This window comes from Apostichopus japonicus, chromosome 16, assembly GCF_037975245.1.
Source record: "Apostichopus japonicus isolate 1M-3 chromosome 16, ASM3797524v1, whole genome shotgun sequence".
Taxonomy (NCBI): Eukaryota; Metazoa; Echinodermata; class Holothuroidea; order Aspidochirotida; family Stichopodidae; genus Apostichopus; species Apostichopus japonicus.
The window spans coordinates 37,838,451-37,860,716 of NC_092576.1; the positions used below are offsets into that span (position 1 = coordinate 37,838,451).

The 22,266-nt window shown below is 35.0% G+C and overlaps 2 protein-coding genes across 3 annotated transcripts in view; both read right to left on the reverse strand.

Moving 5' to 3' along the window:
• Positions 1-11,125, reverse strand: part of LOC139982302 (uncharacterized) — a 150,758-nt gene extending 139,633 nt beyond the window's left edge. Inside the window, exons 1-3 of one of the 2 annotated variants that reach the window (XM_071995002.1) lie at positions 10,978-11,125; positions 5,966-6,151; positions 1,993-3,509 (exon numbers count right to left, since the gene is read on the reverse strand). In XM_071995002.1, coding sequence (XP_071851103.1) covers positions 1,993-3,509; positions 5,966-6,056 — 1,608 coding nt within the window. In that variant the 5' untranslated portion in view covers positions 6,057-6,151; positions 10,978-11,125. Of the gene's footprint in view, positions 1-1,992; positions 3,510-5,965; positions 6,157-10,977 lie in introns of both variants that reach the window. The other variant, XM_071995001.1, reaches the window with a different exon arrangement.
• The window catches only part of LOC139982309 (uncharacterized), a 540,410-nt gene that overhangs the window by 73,247 nt on the left and 444,897 nt on the right, over positions 1-22,266 (reverse strand). The gene's annotated exons all lie outside the window — the stretch shown is intronic.

Sequence of the window (22,266 nt, forward strand, 5' to 3'; positions counted from 1 at the left end):
TGTAATATTGCATTAATATAATCATTGAGAAACGTAACCTACGAATACTGCTGACAGAAAGAAACGTCTAATAGAGATGAAGCCAAATACTGTGCAGCGGATCCGATCAATTCAAACATAAACAACAGTGTTTGCATCGAGGACACAGTTAATATTATGTGGGGGCGCACTCCCAAAATTTGTCTTAGAGATTGACCGGGAAATGTTAATATTCTAAACTAGATAGTGTGCGTCTCTGTTCGTTTAATATGTCATTGCTTAACTTACAGACTCATATCACAGAATAGGTCAATCTAACCATGGTAGCAATTGAAGAGAGCAAATACCCTAAAAATTGTGTTTCGTTTACATTAGATTCATGGCATTAATGAAATAGTACCTTTAGTTCTATTTGACATTTAAAGTGCCCTGTTTTTGAGAGTGCCATTTCTGTTATGCAAACTGCTTCAATTTTTTTTAAATATGATTACAGAAACTTCAATGAATAATGGTCCGCTTTAGTGCATCAATAGTTGTCGGGACGTTTTTATGTAGTGTGGTTAGCCACAAATCCCACTGAACCTTGAATATTGTGCACTCCTACCCCACCCCCATCCCCACCCATGGATGCTTTTTGAATCACTGGAAGGGAGAGGGAAATGGTTGTATCGGAGTAATGGGTGACTTACCATACCAGGAAAGTCTACTTTAACAGTTGTGTTCGTCAATAATGATTTCAGAAAGAAATGTAGTACGTGTTTAAATACCGCCCTCCTTAAATGACAAGCTAGCTACGTAACACGAATGACTAAGCATATTACCTGTTTACTACAAATTACTTACGATTCGTCCACGGGAGAATACTGACGTTCACTTACTTATACATTTAGTAAGTTTAATATAGAAATTACAATGAGTAGGAATACAAAAAAAAAAAAAAAACTCGGTGAGCATAATACGTAATGGCAACCGTATAACAAAAGTGACAGAAACAAACAAAGGAGACAATACCAATAGGAAACAGAAAGAGAGAAAAGTAAGCAGCCTGTAATTAGAAAGAGTTATTATTAAGCAGTCTTTACCAAAGTTTTCGACATTTGATATGTGAGCAGCAGAGTTTTATACTGCAGCACGTTTATAGCGTGTATTGTGCTGAGAGGGGATAAGCCTATTTGAGGGTGCATAGACAGTGCTGCGAGGGAACGAGTACATATTTAGAGTACGTAGTACAATGGAAATTAAAAAAATATATATATGATCAATGTAATTGGAATGGAGTTATGTACTGGGTTAAATATAAAAAAAAACCAGCTTGATAGCCATAGATGTCAAAGAAAGTGGGAGTTTATAAATTGGCAAAGAGCAGTAACGAATGATGATGAAACAGTGTTTATGTAAATTAGACGAATGAATATTTTCTGTTAGACGAATAGAGGTTAACTTTAACTGTGTTATTAGGGGCCTATCAATTTTCGAGGCATAATATCAGTTTGTTTGTTTCTCTTTTTTTTTTCTTGGAGAATATAACAAAGTACGAGTTAATTACACAATTACGGAGACGAAAGAAACAACCTTGCAAAGATATCTGAATGCAGGCAAATGGATTATCAATGAATTAAATTGGACGGGTAACATGTAATTCAGTCATAAATTACTTATAGTGAAACAGCAAGCAGATTGCATTATATAACATATATATATATTGCATTATATATGAGCCGTAATTGCAATTGTACTGTAATATGCTAAAAGTGCCAAAAGTGACGAATTGTAAACAACCTATATAATATATTACAAATCATGATAACATTTTATTTATATTTATACTACATTATATTGCAATGGTATTATGCATAAGGGAAATAATTACTACTTTATTATGGTGGGCTTTGTAGTTAGATTGTATCTGATATCATAGAACTGAGGTATATAAGAAAGTTCGTAAAGAATTAAAGAAAAAGACAATGATAAATCATATAATAGTAACGAATGTGCATACTCGATAATACTTACGTCATGACTTGATGCTATCTGTAGCAGCTGTACGGTAGACCTCTGTAGTAAATTGCTGTCATCTCTATTGATGATAACCTTCTTAGAACATAACTCTGTAACAGTCTTCCTGATCTCCTCAATGTCTCCATTTTGTTCCAAGATGCAGAGGATTGCAAACTTATCACAATCCTTTTTCTTCTTCAAATGTTCGATTATTTTACTCGCAGATGTACGATTTAGTCCACATGCGAAACGAAAGACATACTGGAGGTCAAATGGATCCATCTTACTTAGAATCTGTTCTAGTTCAAACGCATTTCTAGCATTTGCAGTGACAATCGCCAACCTAAACGACGCATACCATTCACAGAATATTTTATGGTAGAATCTTACTTCAGTATTTGTCTTGATGTCCCCGCTAGAAGTTTCTCTGTTTGAATCTTGAAGTATCTCCTCCTCTACTAAAATACCCACTCGAATATATAGATCATAGAACTGTTTACCAAGTCTCTTACACAGCTGTTTTTTATTCCATGTAACCTGCTGGTTTTCTTTGTTCAGACCCTCAAATGCAACTTTGTCAAGTTCAACGTGATTAATTTCATATTCGACAGAGTAGCTAACTACATTGTGGTCAGATGCCTTGTTTCTAGTGTGACTATGGAAACATTTTAACATGTATAAGAAAAAGTCAGTTACCGACTTAAATTTCCGAAAGTCGTCTCGTTCATGAGTCATGTGAGCGAACGTAACGAAGAACAGAGGTACTTGACAAATGTCATCAAGGATTGGGTTTTCTCGCAATCCTCGCTTGATTTTATCAACGGCATTTTCGTTATTTCCACCTGTTATAGCCTTTCGAATATACTGGTCACGCGCTGTTTCGTCAAACCCAATTAATTCCAGTCGTTTCGGTGATGAACTTTCAAAGTCTGTTGGTATAAACCTAGTTGTCAAAGTCACATCAAATGTTTCAAACAATTTGGAATTAATGATGCGCCAGATATCACTTCGATTACTTTTTTCTCTATTTGGATATTCGTCAAAGCCGTCTAGAATTATTTTTACAGTGGTACATCGTTGCAAAATATCTTTAATGTCTTTGGAATTTAAGCGGAGCTCACTTGACAATAATATAACTTTGATAGCTTTATAGATTGATCTCACATTACCCAACTGTCTAAGTTTCAGAAGAATTAATACATCCGCTGCAGAAACAGGAGAATCCTTGACACCATTACACCATTCATAAGCTAACTGGAGGGTCAGAGTTGATTTACCGTATCCAGCTTCACCCTTCACAATACGCCTCGTATATGACCTTGAACTTGAATCAGTAAAAATGTCTTTATACGAGCTCAAACGTTCTTCCTGTGAGTTTTCGGACTGAGTTTCTAGGACGTGTTCAATACCACCCTCAACAAAAACTTTATCTACACAATAGAGTCTGTCCTTAATGTAGGGAATTGGTTGTAATGCGTCATACTGTTTCTTGTAAGCAGTCTTCAGAGAATCTAGAAGTTTGCACTTCTTTTCTGGTAAGAAATTATTAAAACATTAATTTAGTCAAACAAGCATGTAAACGTGATACTGAGAAATGTATTAATGAATTTCTAGTATATGTTTCTGTGTTTTGTATATAAACATGAAAATCAGCAGCAAAAAAACAGAATTGTTTACTATACTTATCGTGCATCTAGAATTTATACAATCTCAATATTTTATTGAACACTTTCTTAACTTTTAGTCTCTACTAGAGTCACTCTAATATGAATATTGATACTCTCAGCACAGTGAACTAGTCATAACGTCATGTCGCTCAGTGCTGATATCTGATTGTTTATACACTATTTAGATTCCTGTGTGGGATATGTCGTCACTAGTCTAGACGTTATTTGTTTCCCTAACACCTCATTACATTTCAATACCAGGTAAGTCACGTTTCATTCATGTTTTTTTTTTACTCTAGGTCAGCTTATAACATACACTTTATTGACATACTTGTGTGATACATAAAGTTTTCATGGACCAAAGATGGGGTTTCTTAAAACATAACTATGGCTCACACGCTTGGCTGTATTAAGTATTTGTCATTACCCAATTAAGCTTGAATGTTTTATTTTTCTCCTAATGACAAGTACTTAGCAATCAAGTCATTATTTCAATTTTCTTCAAACGAATTCATTGATGTCACTAAAGCTGTATGTGTTTCCATTACATCTAATCATAACGAAACGTAAGAGGGGGAGGGTGTACGGGTGGGGGACTAATGTCGGTAATATATTAGTCGTTTCGTCTGTCTTTTATATGTTCCGATGTTTCTGTCCCTTAATTCCTATTTACAACTCGGACCATTCAAAAGACAATATCTTACCCCGGGAATCTTACCCCGGTTCATATTAGCTTAATGAGCTTCAAACCAAGACAATACAATTATTATATGTGATAGAGGCAGCTGTCAAGAGCAATTATCAAGAAACATTTAATCTATTAGAAAGATAACTAAACATTAATGTTTTTATATAGAAATAAACAGATTCAGATCCCAGTGGCATTGATATTACACATTTTAAAAATGGCAGCTCCCAAACACTAATTTTAAATTCGGATATCTTCCAAATTGAACTATGTAGGTGGGTTATACCTGACATATACACCAACGATGATGCTTGGGTCTGTGTCCTTAAAGTCACATTGAATTTGTGTTAACTTTAAGAACAACAGTGACGGTAGTTATATTGGTACTACAGAAATGGGTGTTTGTTAGTTGCACTTTTCTATCCATGTTGTTTTTCCTCCGTTAGACCGTGAGCCGAGGTCCAAAATCGTTTAAGTTCGTTGCAACAGAGAGATGACTACCAACAAATGCCATTATAATTATGAAAATAATATGAAATCACCAGTATCGCTTGTTCCCAGTTGTCTAACGTGCACATTTTTGCAGTTTTATTAATAACCGTTACCGTTTTAATCAAATTTGAGAGAGTTTATAAGGCGACAATACAGCGTATGATGTCACGAGTAACCAATCACAATCGCGTCTACAGGCTTGCGCAATACTTTTTAACATCTGGCAACATTTGAACATGGCGTCAACTAGTAATAAGGCGGCCTGTCGAACGAAATTGAAATAAACCATAGTGCAAAGACAGCCTCAGGGGAAGTGATTGCATATACCAATATCACCAAAGCTAAAGTTATCAGATGTGCTAAGGAATGGAAGGCTTAAGGTGGAGAATTAGGGATTTTGCCAATACTATTTTGTCTGACTAAGCAGACCTCAACTTGACGTTGGACACAAAAACGTGCGGGTATCATCGGCAATGTTATATGAAGTTTACCGACGTATCCAAAATCTCCTGGGTAGGATTTTAAGCACCATTTAATATATCCGTGTCCAGCAACCAAAAATAGGTATGGGAATTGAAGGTGGTAGAATTGGGCTGGGGAGAATGGCGTTTGGCAAATGATCAGGAGTTATGACAGATTTTCCATGTAATTACAATGAAAAGCATAGCGAAGTAATTTTAATTATAATTTTTCGCATAGAAGTATGCAATGCTACGATATGCTGAGATGGACAGCGTCCTCTATTCTGTATTAAATGCTTTATGACCTTGGGTAGACCCCCCATAAAACAAATTTCATCGCACATATGTTCAAAATAGCCGGTGAAACCTCAACATGAAGGTAGATTCTCCTTCTGATCTAGTTTATTATATTTGTGGCCTATTCTATTTGTGCAGGATATGTATGGGGAAATTGACGCCATTTTGGCCTAAAAAACATTAATGTGCAACATTGACGCTTGGAAACAACTGATTTTGGAAAATAATACATATTGTTAATAAAATATAATGTGTTTCATGTAGACCCCGTGACTTTGCAACGAAAGTTAATTTTTAGATCACTTTTCCTACCTCGGCCCACGGCCTACGTTGTATAATGCGTATGCTAAAGAATATAACAATACAGTGAATGTGTAACATACCTGCTAATGTGAGTGCTGACTGTGAGGCTGACCCCGTTCCTTTGTGAGTGGGCTGTTTCTTTCTCCGAACGGTTTTCTTTTTACCTGGCATTTCAAGAGACTTTAAACAAGGCCAATGACTGTCAATTTGTTGTTGAGATTAATGTTGCGGCATTCATTGTCGATGTTCTTGTCCTCTTCAATGGTCTGTGCTAAAGTACACGAAGAGTAAACAGACTGTAATAACCAACTAGAATCAACATGAATTGCTAACAAAAGTTTACTATAGTACGCCGTGTGTATGAAATACTGTTTGGTGTTAAGAGGAATTAGTTGTAGCCTTTCCAAAAACAAAAACTGTTAATGAAACCAAGGAAATCCATTAAATAATTCGTTCTCTTCGGCCTCAAGGTGAGAAGTGGTTGTATTTTCGGTGTTTGACTGGTCATTTTATGCAATGGCTATTAAAATACCCTGGCGTTTATAGGAAACCAGTAAATCGGGAACATGGTGTAGTCATTATCGTTTTACAACCTGCTAAAGGTCCATTTCCTATCGTGATTGGCATATATTCAAATACGCGCTCTATGGATATATAACAGGATAAAAAATAGGAAAACGTGATCTAACAGTTGACTTACTGGGTATGATTTTATTAATGGCCCTGTAGAATATACTTATACTGTTGACATGTGATTTTGAGTAATCTAAAATTGTAATACTTAAACCAATTTGTATTGCAAAAATTCCTTATCACAGTTTATTTTAGGCCAATGCTCACAGACGGTGTGTAAGCAGCAGCGTGTTTGTAAACTTTGATGAAAATAAAGTTGAATAGTTTACACAATACCCTACCATCCATAACGCGAAGTTATTTAATTACATCATATATCATTAGGTAAGGTGCACTTGATGCAAATGAACATTACTTTACATTACCACCATATCTTCAATTAACATTCACAGTTAATCGTAGAACGACAGCTTAATGCAGTTAATTACATAGGGATTTAAAACAGGCTGGATCAAGGATTTAAAAAAGAGAGGGAATGTCCTGGGGATTGATCAGCTGTTGTGCATTTGTGGCATATCCAGGCTACAAACCAGGGCATTCTATGAGTTTCATCATGTATCATTAGTTAATGTGTATTTGATGAAAATGTACATCACTTTTCGTTATTTCGTTTCATTTAACATTCACAGTTATATGCGCAAAATGGTTTACTGATAGCTACTTTCCTTTTTGTTTTGCGGGAGTAGAACTGAGGAAGATTCTTACCCCCTAAACCGTATGGATACGGGTCTAGTTGCACATGCGCTATTTCTTTAGTATAAGGTTGATGTAGTATATAATATAAGTGTTGACGTGGAATTATATATGTTGTATATTTATATCATTATAACATTTCTTCCTTTTATCATATGACTTCAACAAGGATAGATATTCGATCATATGTTACCGGTAATTATAGTCCATATAATTATCATTCCGCAAACCTTATCATTCGAATGTCTTATTTTCGCACCTGGCACCCCTGTGTAATAAGATCAGTGTTCAAAATACCCAAAAAAAATCTTAACGTAAACTACAGCGTACCATGTTTATTACATAAGTTGATTGTTCACTTTAGCTGTTTAATCAGGGATCAATCCATGGTCTGCTTACAATTTTTATCTAGTGAGAAGCATATGGTTTAGCTGACAAATCACAAAATAATTAAACAGCAAACGTGGCAAAACTGACATTGTTATAGTTCTGGTAACATAATTATGAATAAAAACATGACTACATTTAAATTGGGGGCTATTAGAAAAAAAAAGGCCGACTTTACAGTTCCAATAAAACACGTCATCCAAACGATTAACAGTAACAGCATTTGCGAAAACAACTACCAACTATATGGTTTGATAAAATTGGAATCAGAAAAGTTCATATGTACTTTCGGGCGTCTGGTAGATACATTATTTACTCTTCATATTTTCATCATGAAGATAAAGAGATCTTAAAGATTGTTTTTTTTTTTCATATTTTGCCACTAAACTAACAAGTCACTGCATGTCGAAATGCACGTTCAAATTCAATACGATTAGCTAGCAAAGTAAAAGACGGATATGTATTATTTAATATGCAATTTATGGAGCTGCTAAAGAGACTAGCTATTTGAAGTTTAAGTACTTTACTTCAACGTATATAAATGCTTTAAAATTTTATATCGCAATGAATTATCAGTTGATATATATTTTGGAACATCGGAATATTGACCATTCCAGATGCACTGTGCTTTACAAAAAAAAAAAAAAAAAAAAAAAAAAAACGTTATTAACTTTTTACAGTAACGTACAACGTCAACATTTGAGAGAAGATTAAAAAAAACTCTTAACTAATGCAGCGTATAAAGAATACATGTCCTAACAAATGAATAAAGATATAACGTAACATTGTGTTACCTATTTTGATATTGTAATGTTATTACTTTTGTATTAAATTATCGATTGAAAGCATCAACTTGTCAATGTAGGGAATTAATGTTTGTGACATGCAGTGATATAGTCCAAGTAGCAAGTACTTCTGAGAGTTCGAGGTTCAAGTAATGTTCTTATGCGATTCGAGTACTGAGTATAGTGGTTAAGAACAGCATATTATAATGCGAGTACCAACTAGGAGTACTGTTTCATCCGAGTACTTTTTAATTGCCATTTTAGTTACTAAATTCACAAGAAAGTTTTGTTTATAACTTCTCCCTTGTGATCATTGTAAGTGACGACATGTTGTTGAATCGGATATGAGATTTGAGTTGAACACAACAACATTTCCTCCTTTGAAAAATCACGACTGGAATTGGCTCTTTAATTTGGGCCGTGGTGGTAACGATCAACAGTCACAAAAACCTTACAACATACATCGATACCTGTATCATCTGTTTGTAGTGTTTTACTCATTCATTAAAAAAAATTAGGTAAACTGCTAAGTATGCTATCTCTATTACATTTTAAACTGTGTTCAGATATTCTAGACTTATATAAGAGACTTTCCGAGTAAATTCATATGCAGCGACGGGCGAAAAAAAAATAGATCGTTGGTCATGGCCTGCCGCTACCACCGCCATTCTAATACTTGTCCACATGAACCTTTTACAAATTACAATTTGAGAATATTTATTAACACAAACGTGCGCTGATACCTAATATAACACCTAATTCATTCTCTAAATATACCTCAGAATGCACCATTTGAAGGCTAAACATGATTTTTGTTTTTCTAGATGAGGATTACTAAACCCTCGAGATTGTAGTCGGCTTAAACTACCCATTTTGCTACTATTTTACCTAACGTATGGAATAGTTCATTTTCCGTCGCTATTCTAAACAGGTTCACCCCCATATCTAAACCTGTTGGGGAAAGTGAGAACTTGTCAATTCGCTCTCCATCTGTGAAATTCTGTCCACGCCACTATTCATCATATAGTGATCAGATATGTCTTACCCAAAATCTCTGTCACTACAATACTGGTTGAAGGATATTTTATCTCAGCAGCAAGGACTTCCCTGGTGGAACTTTCAGTTGAACTTTTGAACTGGGTTCAACTGGAATTTTCTATACGGAAATTGGCCCAAATTTGAACTAGGTTGAACTGGGTGAACTGGGGTTCCCAACTGGTTCAACTATGGTTTACTGGGTTCAACTGGTTCAACTATGTTTTACTGGGTTCAACTGGTTCAACTATGTTTTACTGGGTCCAAGTGGTTCAACTATGTTTACTGGGTCCAACTGGTTCAACTATGTTTTACTGGGTCCAACTGGTTCAACTATGTGTTACTGGGTCAACTATGTTTACTGGGTCAACTATGTTTTACTGGGTTCAACTGGGTCAACTATGTTTTACTTCTTTTATTTTTAAATAGTTTGAACTGGGATTCTCAACTGGTGTTATCTACAGTACACTTATATAACACCACACTATAAGAAGTTTTCATTTGTTAGCAGTAGATCTATACTGTATGTAAGGGTGTTAGCCACTGAAAATAAATGCTTGTTCTTGATCAGAGAACTCTGGGTTTGGTGTGATGACCTAACACAGAGCAAGACACATATAAAAATGGAGAAGTCAACTGGATTGGATCAAAAGAAATTATAATTATGAATAACAAACAATGTACAGCTGATATGGGCCCAGTCAAAGAATTAAATGAAACAACTTGCAGTCGTGAGGTGCGCACCCAAAATATAAAGAAAAACACTTAAGTTTAAACTCAAATACCAATTGGTATTTGAGTTTAAACGTATCGGTCAAACAAACCTAGCTAAGATGGTATAAGTATAGTCATATTTTGGACATGTAAAAATGTTTAATCATCCACGGTCTTGTATTTGCATATGTATATGTATTGTATATGTAATGTATTTGCATTTTCTCTATTATAGCAAAGAATTGGTTTTTATAACCATTGTCAACATCTGGCAGGAAATGTGACGTCCTGAAAATACGATTGCTAAGCCAAATATCACAAACAGATATCAAAAAAGTATGCAGATTTAACTCCGTTTCGCCCATATTATGTGATGTTTTTAATTAAACTGGTGAAGATTTAATGACCCATTGGTCAAATTCCGAGTCAAATTAAAATGTTAACTCCAATACTGATCTACGTAGTACTTTTTTTGGTCAGGGTGACCCATCATTCGGCCAGTGGATATAACTCTAAATTGCTATTATAAGAATTGACCCAAAACATATTCTTTTTATCGTATATATGACAAACCTGTACCTCAAAGTTTTAAAATGGATTGTAAGGTAAATAATACCCCATATGTTTTTTTTTTACAACATAACAAACCCATTTGTGATTCAAAATTGGTATATCAGCTAAAAAAATAGAAATATCTGACAACACACATGTCCATTTGATATCCAACTGTTTTTCCCAGTAATGGAAGCATGATAATATTTTACAACAGTAACTTATAGAAAAACATTATCTCGTGATGTGTTTTAATTTTTCTAGTTATCTTAAGATAGAGAGGGAACACTTACCGTTGGTGTACTGGAATTAACGAACTATAACTAACACCATGAATCCTTTGCAAGGTGAAAAACATAAATCATTATCCACATTATTACAAAATGGCGGAGTACGCGGTAAAACTGTGCATAACGAGCTAATGCCGTTGACGCTTGCAACGACTAGTAATAGCAAATGACAAAGTTCATATTTACCTTGCTTGATGGTTATTTGTGCAAGTCAACATTTTGGGATATCGTAAACTCCCTCTGATAGCCAAAGTTCATGTTGACATTTGATAACTGAACTCGGATATGTATCAAGAACGTCTTCGGGGAGAGAAACTTACAGGGACATTGGTGGTACACGTATGCTCATAACCAGGAACATCAACATTTACGTGAATGTAATAGATGATAAATTTTCAATCCAACATAGTTGTTGCCAATGCAGTAACAAATATATTTAAACGTGAAAAAAATTGCAATGAAAAAAAAAAAAATATATATATATATATAATTCAGGGTACTGTCACGCAGTAATCTAACGGCTTTAACTGTAAGAAAGGTAAAAAACACATTAGTTGTCATAATTATCAGGATTTTAGCACCGCCGCTTATATAATTATCAGTATTTAATAATAACACAATATTTCAACAGAACGCAGCGATAAATGACTGATTGTAAATTTAGCATAACCTCTACTGCATTAACGAAATTCATTAAAAGGAAACATTTTACAGCTCTTAGTTAGTTTCATCATTAAACACGGACAGCCGCGTCATAGTTTTGTTCTAAGTGGGTTCATTTTTCAACTTGATTGTTCAACGTCATAATCAATCTCAATATGTCACTTTAGTAACCGCGGATATTGGTTAAACCTATGTTTCGTTGTATCCAAAGAAGCTTTATGTGACCCTAATAAGAGGACAGAGAATCCAAGGATATAATATCTTACATCAAACGCTCTGATAAACTAATTGCAATATCAATTATAAATTCGCACTGTTTCAGGATTGGCGTTCCGTCGGGGTATCACAGAATAACAACAACGGCACAATTGTGTCATTTTCCTCAGATGATACCATGCATTGGATATTCAACAGGACTCTAATAGAACCGAAATCGACAGTAACTGCCGCAATACTAATCATGCGGTGGGTTCTCAAATGAGGAAAGAAAGTAATATAATTACAGGAAATAATGCAGAAGTTTCAGGATCCAGCAGCCAATTACTAGACTGGAAATGTAGCTTGTAGAGGCGCACTTCCCGCCCGTCGGGAAAGCAGAAAATTACGATTAAAGAAAGAATAAAATAATCATTTCAATAACAAGTCATGAGCAGTATATAGACTAAGCCCGAGGAACAAAAATGTGAGATTTGTTTAATGCAGACGTACCAAGAACGAATACGTCCAAGAATAGCGAAACACACTGACTATTCTGTTCAGAACGAAAGAGACTATCGATGAACTATTACTGTACCATACCGTTAATATTCGTTGATTCTAATTTGAAAGAAGGTCCCAAGGAGACAAAACTCGGCAGCAAGCAGCAATCAAACCTGTTTCAGAAACCAATAAGTAAAATAAGCACTTGAGTTATACAGAGGACGCAGAATAGCTCCAATCGAATCAACATTTATGTACAGTAGGGAAATGTGTGTTATATGTTTGCCTGAATCGCTTCCACATATCAATGTGATTGCGTCTGAGTTATGGTAAGATAGTTTACGCATTAAATTCGTAATGCCAGAAGACCCTTATTTTTAAAATAATCGCAACAATTTACAAATATTGCTGATTTTAGATAACAAAGTTTACATGTCTGTTACTCTCATTAACTTATTAATGGTCTTACATCAACTGCTTGAATCTTGGGCAATACTGTATGTACTCTAACGTTGCATTCACTTCGTTTTGACTTATTTTCCTCCCTTTTTCTGTTGGTATATCCAGTCTCTAGTGGTGTGAGGATTGGTAGAGAGAGACCAGAGCAGAGGATTATATTCCCATCTCCATCGAGCTCTTTAAAAGCGTTATACGCATTATACGCAGTATATAGGAATATAGAGAAAAGAAATAAGAAGCTACGAAGTGAATTTGTTACATTCATTAATACGCTACGTTACTGTAAGAAATTCCATACTATGTTGTTTGGTCTTTAACAAAGTGCAATATTTATCTACTATAGAATGGGAAAAAATAATAATTACAATGTATAAACAACCATAAATAGCTGGCTTTATTCCGTTTGAAAAGCTTCAAGCAATTTCTGACCTATACGATTACTATGAAATTTGGGTAGGTCTGCGTGTTGCTAGACACACAACAAGTTTTGGTATATTTACATATATATATATATAGTACAGGCTCTATTATATTCGATAGTGAATAAATTAAAATACATATTAGTGTGATACGTACTTTGTGACAAGATGCATTGAGTAAGAGCTATATTGTATATCCTTGGAAATGTTTACTGTCATCTTTGCTTAGTGTTACTGTATTTGACATCAGTTTATGTAAGCTCTGACGGTCCTCAGTCTGATAACAAAAGGAAGTTACTTTATAATAAAATGACCATGTCAAGCATTAAATAAATAAACCTGCTATGTACATACGTTACGAATATATTACGAGACATGGATACCAACGAACTTGATAAAAACCATGTGAACGATAAATACACGAGTATGTATACGTTGTTAATGTTAGTATACAGATTCAGTGAACCCTTAAGAGTCGGAACAATCTGATGTGCAACATTTTCAGCGGTCACCAAAAAATAGAAGCAAGAATTCCGATGATGAATGAGATATGATAGCATTTTTAGTAAAATTTGCGAAAACAACTAAATTGGTTGGTCTTCTTGCTACTTATTCTCCAGTAAGTATTGAACATGTTACCCGCGAGACGGGCTAAGTAGCATTTGACCAAGTTAGTTGAAGTCGTCTAAAATTTCGGGAACATGTTACCCGCCAGACGGGCTAAGTAGTACCATATTAAGTAAGTGGCAGTCTTGTCAAGTTTCCCGCAAGACGGCAACATGTTTCCCGCAAGAGGGGCTAAGTAGTTATGGGAAAATATGATCTGCTACAACGATTTTGGACAAGCGCCCTCATTAAAGCTCTTGGCACAGCACACTGTTTTCCTGACCTTTTTTGGGCCCCGAAATCTGCCAAAATACTTTTTAGAAATGGTGACAAAGTTCATTTTTCCCTTTAAACTCAAGGCCAACTCAACATTAATGCTCAACGTAAGTAGCAAAATACTGCTTAAGGAAAATAACGTATTTGATAAGACAGAACAACACTCAATAAATTCGTATCTTATATGATATAACTGACTGACGCTTCTTTGTAAAATAACCGACCACCAAATTTAAGCATTGTAGTCGTTTCGAAACTTTAATTAAAGTCAGGTTATACAATAAACTAACACAATGCAATGTATTAACCAACCACGTTGTATAGTACGCCTTCAAACATGAGAGCGAAATGCACTATAGCTATTACAATATCGTCACAATCAGACCGTTTCAGAAATATATTTATGTATTCAAACCCTTTATCATAACTAATACGTTCTAAGAAGACACAATGCAGTCTTTCTTTACTGATATGAACGTGGTTGGGGTACGTGTCACTGCAGTCTATCTTATAATAGTCTCAATAAACCAAAGTTCAGTAAAACGAAAGCAATTATTGTATGAGCCAACACTACTTTGTTTATTGAGCAAACAAAATCCTCAATTCATCAATTCTGTAGCAACTGCTATTTCGTAATACACAAGGTCAAATCGCGTTCAGCTATTCATATAAACTACGGTAACCTCGCATAGGCAAAATAATGTTGGCGATATTTTACAATGATACTTGAAACTTGAAACTAATGTTAGTTCACGGCATTATTCAACGTTCAACTTCTTATATTGTAGGCAACAAGCAAAACAAACATTAATCAGTGCAGCTGTACCGATGTCAGTACAGTACTACAAATATGTTTAAAAATAGTGGCAACTTAACTTTGACAGTCTAGACTTTATAATTTGTGTTATATTAAAACAAACATCGACATAATATGTACCGTTTTATATCATTGATACAAATACAGCTCAGCCATAACATCCAACACAAAGCTTCATCACTATGTACAGGTGAAATGAAACTAATTTTAATTTAATTCACAAAACATGTAGAGCGTCATTTGTACTATTTACATATGAAAACAACTGTGGAAGAACTCACCGATGAAGAACTCTGCTGGGAGGTAATGTGTGTGTGTTCACAAGTGTAGGCGTGACAACAGTCACACACTGGTAGGATTGAAGCTGCAAGAAAGTTAAAATGATATTCGTATCATATAAGTTTTCATCAGTAAAATTTGATAAAGTAGCTTGACAGTAAAGATGAGTAAATACTAGATAGTAGACTAATTGAACCGACATAATTTGGGTTGAAACGAGCTTGAACGGATGTATGGTAGCACTATGCTGCCAGTCTGTATTGAAATAACTGAAATAAGTTGACATCGCAGATGATATGAAGTGATATCATATGTTCGTCATATATATTATCTTATTTACAATAGGAGAACCTCAACGTTTTATTGGAGGTCAACAAACATCGACGTACCGCCATACTTAAAATTACTACATGGAGACTTTACATTCTATACGTAAGAACCATGAATCTCGTTTTATAAAGTAGGAGGTCATTTGAGATCAACATTGGTTGGTCGTTTAATATATTATTGCAATGTTACATACATGACAGATTGTGTAAACGTATTAAAACACGTTTGTAAAATGGTCAGCTTACTTATAGGAGTAACTATTAAAGACAATCAAGTTCGTATTTTAAGATGATATGTATTCATTGTTATCATTATTTAACACAAACAAACACTTCTTTTTACCCAGTTCGATAAACGTATATTAAAACATAGAAATTTTGATCTTCATATTGAGCTTTCGAGGCTAATGTAATGCTGGAATATAACAGTAACGTACTTTTCCTTGTGTATTTCTGTGTGAAAGTTCTATGATTTTGAGCAATACATCCCTGTCATGGATACACATCCTTTAATTTACAGATTATTTAACAGGATTAAACAGTGACAAAGGCCGTAGAATACCGGAAGACGAAACGAAGCATTGAAATATGAATACAATAGGCCACAACCAAGAAGGGTATATATCACTCTTAAAACATCCGGATCAAATTTGATTCATTCCGGATCAAATTTGATCCGGTTTCCGGATCCCAGGGGCACCGACCCCGTCCGGATGAAAATGATCCGGATTTCCGGATCAAAGAACATTGACCCCATTCCGGATCAAATTTGATCCGGCTTCCGGATCCCAGGGGCACCGATCCCGCCCGGATCAAAATGATCCGGATTTCCGGATCAAAAAAACAATGACCCCATTCCGGATAAATTTGATCCTGTTTCCGTTTCAAGGGTTCTTACGTTCTGGATATGTTATGAATAAGAAACAACATACAAATCTGAAAATAACTTGGCCATGTCTTTATTCTTTTTAACAACTTCGTTAACAAACAACGTCAATTATTTCTACTTATAGAAAGAGGTTGATTTGGGTTACAATACTGATGAACAAAAGCGGAAATGGAAAAGTGGATGGAATGCGAGAGTTTTATCAAGGCAGCAAAAGTGTATACTATTTTTAGTTATATCCCTGCTATATATGTGACTCGTGACTTGTTGTGGCAATTTATGTGTAACTTTTTGCTTTCAAAATCTTTATTTTCTAACTAGAAGCATGTCTTATGCTTTAAAATCTCCACTAAAGATATCCTACAATAGGTTCAAATGTTAGAATGTGCTTAAAAGAGATCATCTCCTGCTAACTTTAACCTTTGAAATCTACATATTGCAGGAAAATGAAAAATTCTGAAAAATGCTACTCCACCAGCCTCTCAACGAATGGTCATACATTACCAAATAATGATACTTTGATATATGTTGGTTTGTTACGAATAACTTAGTACTATAGAATGACACAACTTTGATATTGTACAACTTAACAATAGGTAAGACTTTAAATTGCATGCACAAAACTTTGTTACATACAGCAGAAATGATAGAGATGTGATTTGTCATGGGAATAAGAAAATGTTTGTAAAAATAATTTCCTTACTATGTTTACCTCTGCAAAATTTTATTAAATATTAATTGCATCGAATGTTCTATGTATTAAAATAAATGAAAATACTTCAAAAACTTAAGTATTTTACTGAACCACCAACATGTTTGGAAATGGACAAGTGCTTGCATAATCACGTATGAATGCTTGATGATGTTTCTCTTGTTACTTTGAGTGGCATAAGCAGATTTGAGTTGGGGGAGATGGTGGGGGCAGGTTAAGTACCAATGCATCACTCACTCTTTATACTAGAAATAACACCATCCCTCTATTCACCTCTTTAAAATCTGAACAGCTCACACATAACAATGAGGAATTTGTGCAATTAAATTATGCAACCGGCTCACCCGAACTATTCCAGTGCAATTTGACCTGTCAATATTGAACATTAGTGGACAAACTGAACTCAAACTATGATAAATTTGTTATCTCAAATAATGTGATATCCATTAATACCATGACGGGTAAAAGAAAGGTGATGATTACTCAGTCTTCTGGTTCAAAAAGTTCTCAAAAAGTCCCAGGTAGTATCATTCTATTTCAAGTATTAAGCATTTTAAAACATATGTCAACTGTCTGCAGAAGTCATTGGCAAGGTAGCCCCCTTTTTTCAACTCTACTAAACACCTGCTCTGGTTGCTCTGGTTGCTGCTCTCTTGGTCCTCATGCCAAAACAAAAGGCTGTGGCTGTTGAACTTTATCAAGGACAGATGGTATGTTTGTGCCAATCTATTGAAAAGATATATGAGAAATTACACATTTTTGTTTTCAAATTGCAACATTGTGACATACAAGGATACAACCATACATTGCCACAATTTTGAAATTTTGCAACCAGCTCTTCATCATCATCACCATCATCACCAACACCACCATCATCATCATCACCAATACCACCACCATCATCATCACCACCACCACCATCTTCACTATCATCATCACCACCACCATCACCAACACCATGCATCATTATCATTGTGATTCTCAATCATTTCATAACCGTTAGGTCATTCTCTCTGAGAAACATATATGATTTTAAGAATGTGAGGCAACCTTCGTTAACTTAAAGTACTAATAATAGTAGAGTCATAAAAGAAAAAGCAGATTTGCATGACTTTGAAGCTCAGTAAAATTGCAATCAACCTAACAGGTACCCAAGGAAAGGCTAGAAAAGGACCAGCAAAACACTCATACCATACTCTTATGGCCCAATTAACGTTGATATATAATGTGTAGCCTACAACATGGCATTATTCACTTTTCTTAAGTCTTACAGCAACAGTAAGCTTTTGGCACTTTAGTTCGGGTTCCTGTTCGCCAAGTGATTGAGCTAGAATAGCACATGTATTGAGTAAAACTCTTACCATGTCATCTGTTGTGTATTTTCTGAGAGAATATCTCCCACAGAACTCTTCTTATTGTCTCTGATATTAAAGGCTCTGTGATACTCCAGTTTCCAGACACGTTACCACCGCTGAAATAACACACTCCTCTGCATCATCTGTGAAGAACAATCATTGATATCGTTTTAAGCAACAAAAGTAACTAGATGCAAAAACTACATGAATGAATGAATGGATGGATGTATTGATGGATGGATGAATGAATAAATAAATGAATAAATAAATAAATGAATAAATCAATCCATAAATCAATCCATAAATCAATCAATCAATCAATCAATAAATCAATCAATCAATCAATCCATCAATCAATCAATCAATCAATCAATCAATCAATCAATACATAAATAAATAAATAAATAAATAAATAAATAAATAAATAAATAAATAAAGGTAGGGTCGCAAACAGACTTCTTTGTCTTATTTTGGTCCTTTCTCCTCACATATTGCAGTCGGTTTTCCAGGTTGCCTGTTGCTTCATGGCGACCTGTGCCAGCACAAAACTACACTTCCTGAAATTTAGCAAAGACAACATATGATAGCAACATTTATTGTAGTAATACCTCCATGAAAGTTCATTTATGCATTTTTTTTTTTATCTGCAGACCTCATGCAATTAAGAGCCTATTCTTATCACAAGCCATACTGTACAGCACCCACTTTTGCACACAGTATGGTATATGAACACAATTTGAAAAGATCTGTATTCGGCCAATTTTTCCTTACCTTATTTTGCATTTTAAAACATATTGCCATAAATGAAGTTTACAGAACGTTTCAATACGGATCTCAGATCTTTATGATCTATTTCCATGAACAGTATAAGAATTCAGAGAAGTTTCTGCATACCATTTAGTGTGTTATTTTGCCCCTCTTTTTGCCGTTACTAGGCAAGACCATGAGCAACTTTATGCAAAGGTGCATCAGTATAAGCATTAACATAAAGCGGCATACCTGCTCGGTATAACCGGGTATACCTGAAATATTCGCGGAACCGCTACTTCAAGCGTCGACTGTACTATTACACAATACCATGAACCTATGGACAGCCTACAAATTTATTTGCGATTTAATGATGACTTTACCATCTCTGTTTTTTTTTCTTTTGCAGAAACTTATTTAAATATTGATTAAAAAAAAAGTACGAAAAATCAGTGTTGTTTTCATTTCAACGCAAAAGTACAGTTCAGTACACTCCACTACTGGGCCCAGTCCAACCACAACACTACAGTAGCATATAGGCCTAGGCTATGCCTTATTTGTAAATGATCACCTTATATAGAACATACTGTACAGGGAAAGACTGATTCCCACTGTAGGCAAGTCTTACATTACCTAAATCTAAATTACCAGGAACCCTTATTAGGCCTTGCCTGCCTTACTTATATCATTCAATTTATTTGGTTATCGAAAAATGACAATCCACTTTGTGGTAAAGTAACAACTGGACATTAGAACCCACCATACAGTAATACTGTTTGCCTTGTAGCACCATAGAGGCTTCACAATAGTACTGCATACTGTTGTGTGTAGGCATGTACAGTACTGTAGTATACTGTACAGTACAGTCAATCAAAAACCACCACACGCTACACACTATAGTGCACACTGTATAACGCTAGGCCAGAGTAAACCCGTGACGGAGTGAGAATAGCTTCTTCAAATCACTAACTTTATTGCGTATGATTAACCAACAAACGAAATGGAAAGTGCCTAATAACACACCTTTGAAATTCTTGACGTACTTCTCCAATCCCCATTGAAGTAATTTTGCTTCTACGAGATCCATAAGAGCATTTCGTGAGTGCAAAGTTTGGAAAAGATGGCTCTGAATAGCGTACGTTCGAGCGCTGCAAGCACAATCAAAGCTTATGTCACATGATGTACATCAGCCAATAGCATCAAGCGCTACGTTCTGATCAGGAACGGTACAAAGGAATGATACCATGCCTAATGAAATTGAATCGGGAATGGTTGAATTTTATCCGGGAATGGATTAAACTTATCCTGAAAAGGATGAAACTATTTTTATCAGGAATCCTGGTCACAAAGTGACCCGGAAAAATTAAGGTTATAACCACTGGATACAGTTGCGGTGCCTGTAGTGAACATGCTCTGCTCTAACATTTCAAATATTTGATTAAACCAAGTTCTCTATTGCGTAACATTGAAATCGAAACACTACTTTTTATTGGATGTTTCGTGATTAGGTTAATAATAATAATGTCAATTCACATGGCAGACTTTCTGCATATTTTTCTTCAAAATATGAGGTCTTATATAACTCTTAGAAAGATCAGCAGAATCCGACGTTTTCTCGACACTGACACCACCGGAAGGTTAGTTCATGTTGGTTTTTCAGTACAAGACTAGACACCTGAAACTTGCTCCTATACGGCATTCCGGACAAAGACTAATCCCAGTTCCAACGGTTTCGAAATACTGCTACTTGTCTCATCTCTTGTGTTCCTCGTTCTCATCATATATCACATATTTTCAGACTTTGACATTGGCTTCCTCTTATTATGCGCATCAATTTCAAGATTCTTCTGATAACATTTAAAGGTTTACACGGACACTCTCCTACCTGTCAGAACTGTTTCATCCTTACACACCGACCAGGACGCTTAGGTCATCCAGCCAGTCTTTTCTCGCCGTCCCACGGGATATTTCCTTAAAGTCATTTAGTCAACGATTCTTACGCCTCTGCTTTTCCCTGGACTGCCCTCCCGGCTGACATTCGCCCTAAACGACTGTTGAACTCTTTAAAATCTATGTTAAAAACTTATTTAGGTGTAAATGCTTATGTTTGATTTTTCATTCTTTAGCGCTTAGAGGCTTTTGTATTTTGCGCTAAAAAAAATCCTATTATAATTTCTCGTGAGCATACAAAATTGAAGAACGGCACTCATGTGGATGTTTGGTCGAACCCAAGAAAGTAAGCATAGTAGTATATTAACTATATGAGTAATATCTCTGCTACATTATATATTTAAACAAAGCTCAACAAGAGTCAGTTTTGGAATAAAACATACAATCTTTCAGCTAGATGATGGTATCATGATTAATACTGAGTGACAATATTGTTAAAGGTTATTGATTATTGATTGAATCCCATAAATCAGAATGGATTTACTTGCATCTAAATGTTCCAACCTAAACTCATTGAATTAGTTACAAAAAATAAGAAAAGATAATAGAATATTTGAAACAAACTAAATGAAATAATTTTATTGTTTATTTGTATAAAATTAAACATTTATTTCACATTACTCTCTTAAATTTTACATTAAGGTAACAACAAAATGATTTGATCAGGTCTGATGCAATCTGACAAATTATTGTGAAACGTATAACTTACACTCAATCTATTAATGAGAACAATATGTAATTTGACCTTTTTGAGACCTAGCTCATTCAAAGAGACGGCAGATGTATTCCCTTATGTGGCATATTGGTATGTTGTTGATTATTTAATTGTAACAGCACACAAGTATCCTTTTCAAACAGTGTTAAATGAAAACAAGTAATATACATTAAATATAAGGGCGCCCTTCATCTGGCTCACCTATTTGGAGGGTCTGTAAAAAGATTGGAGGTACACGAATGCTACTGTTCCGTTTAGTTAGTACATTACGAGTAACAAGTGGACGAGTTCAAGTAGGCCCATCCACGTTACATAAATAGTAATGAATATGGATTATATGCTAGTCACTCTAAAACACTTCATTGTAATATTTTGTTAGT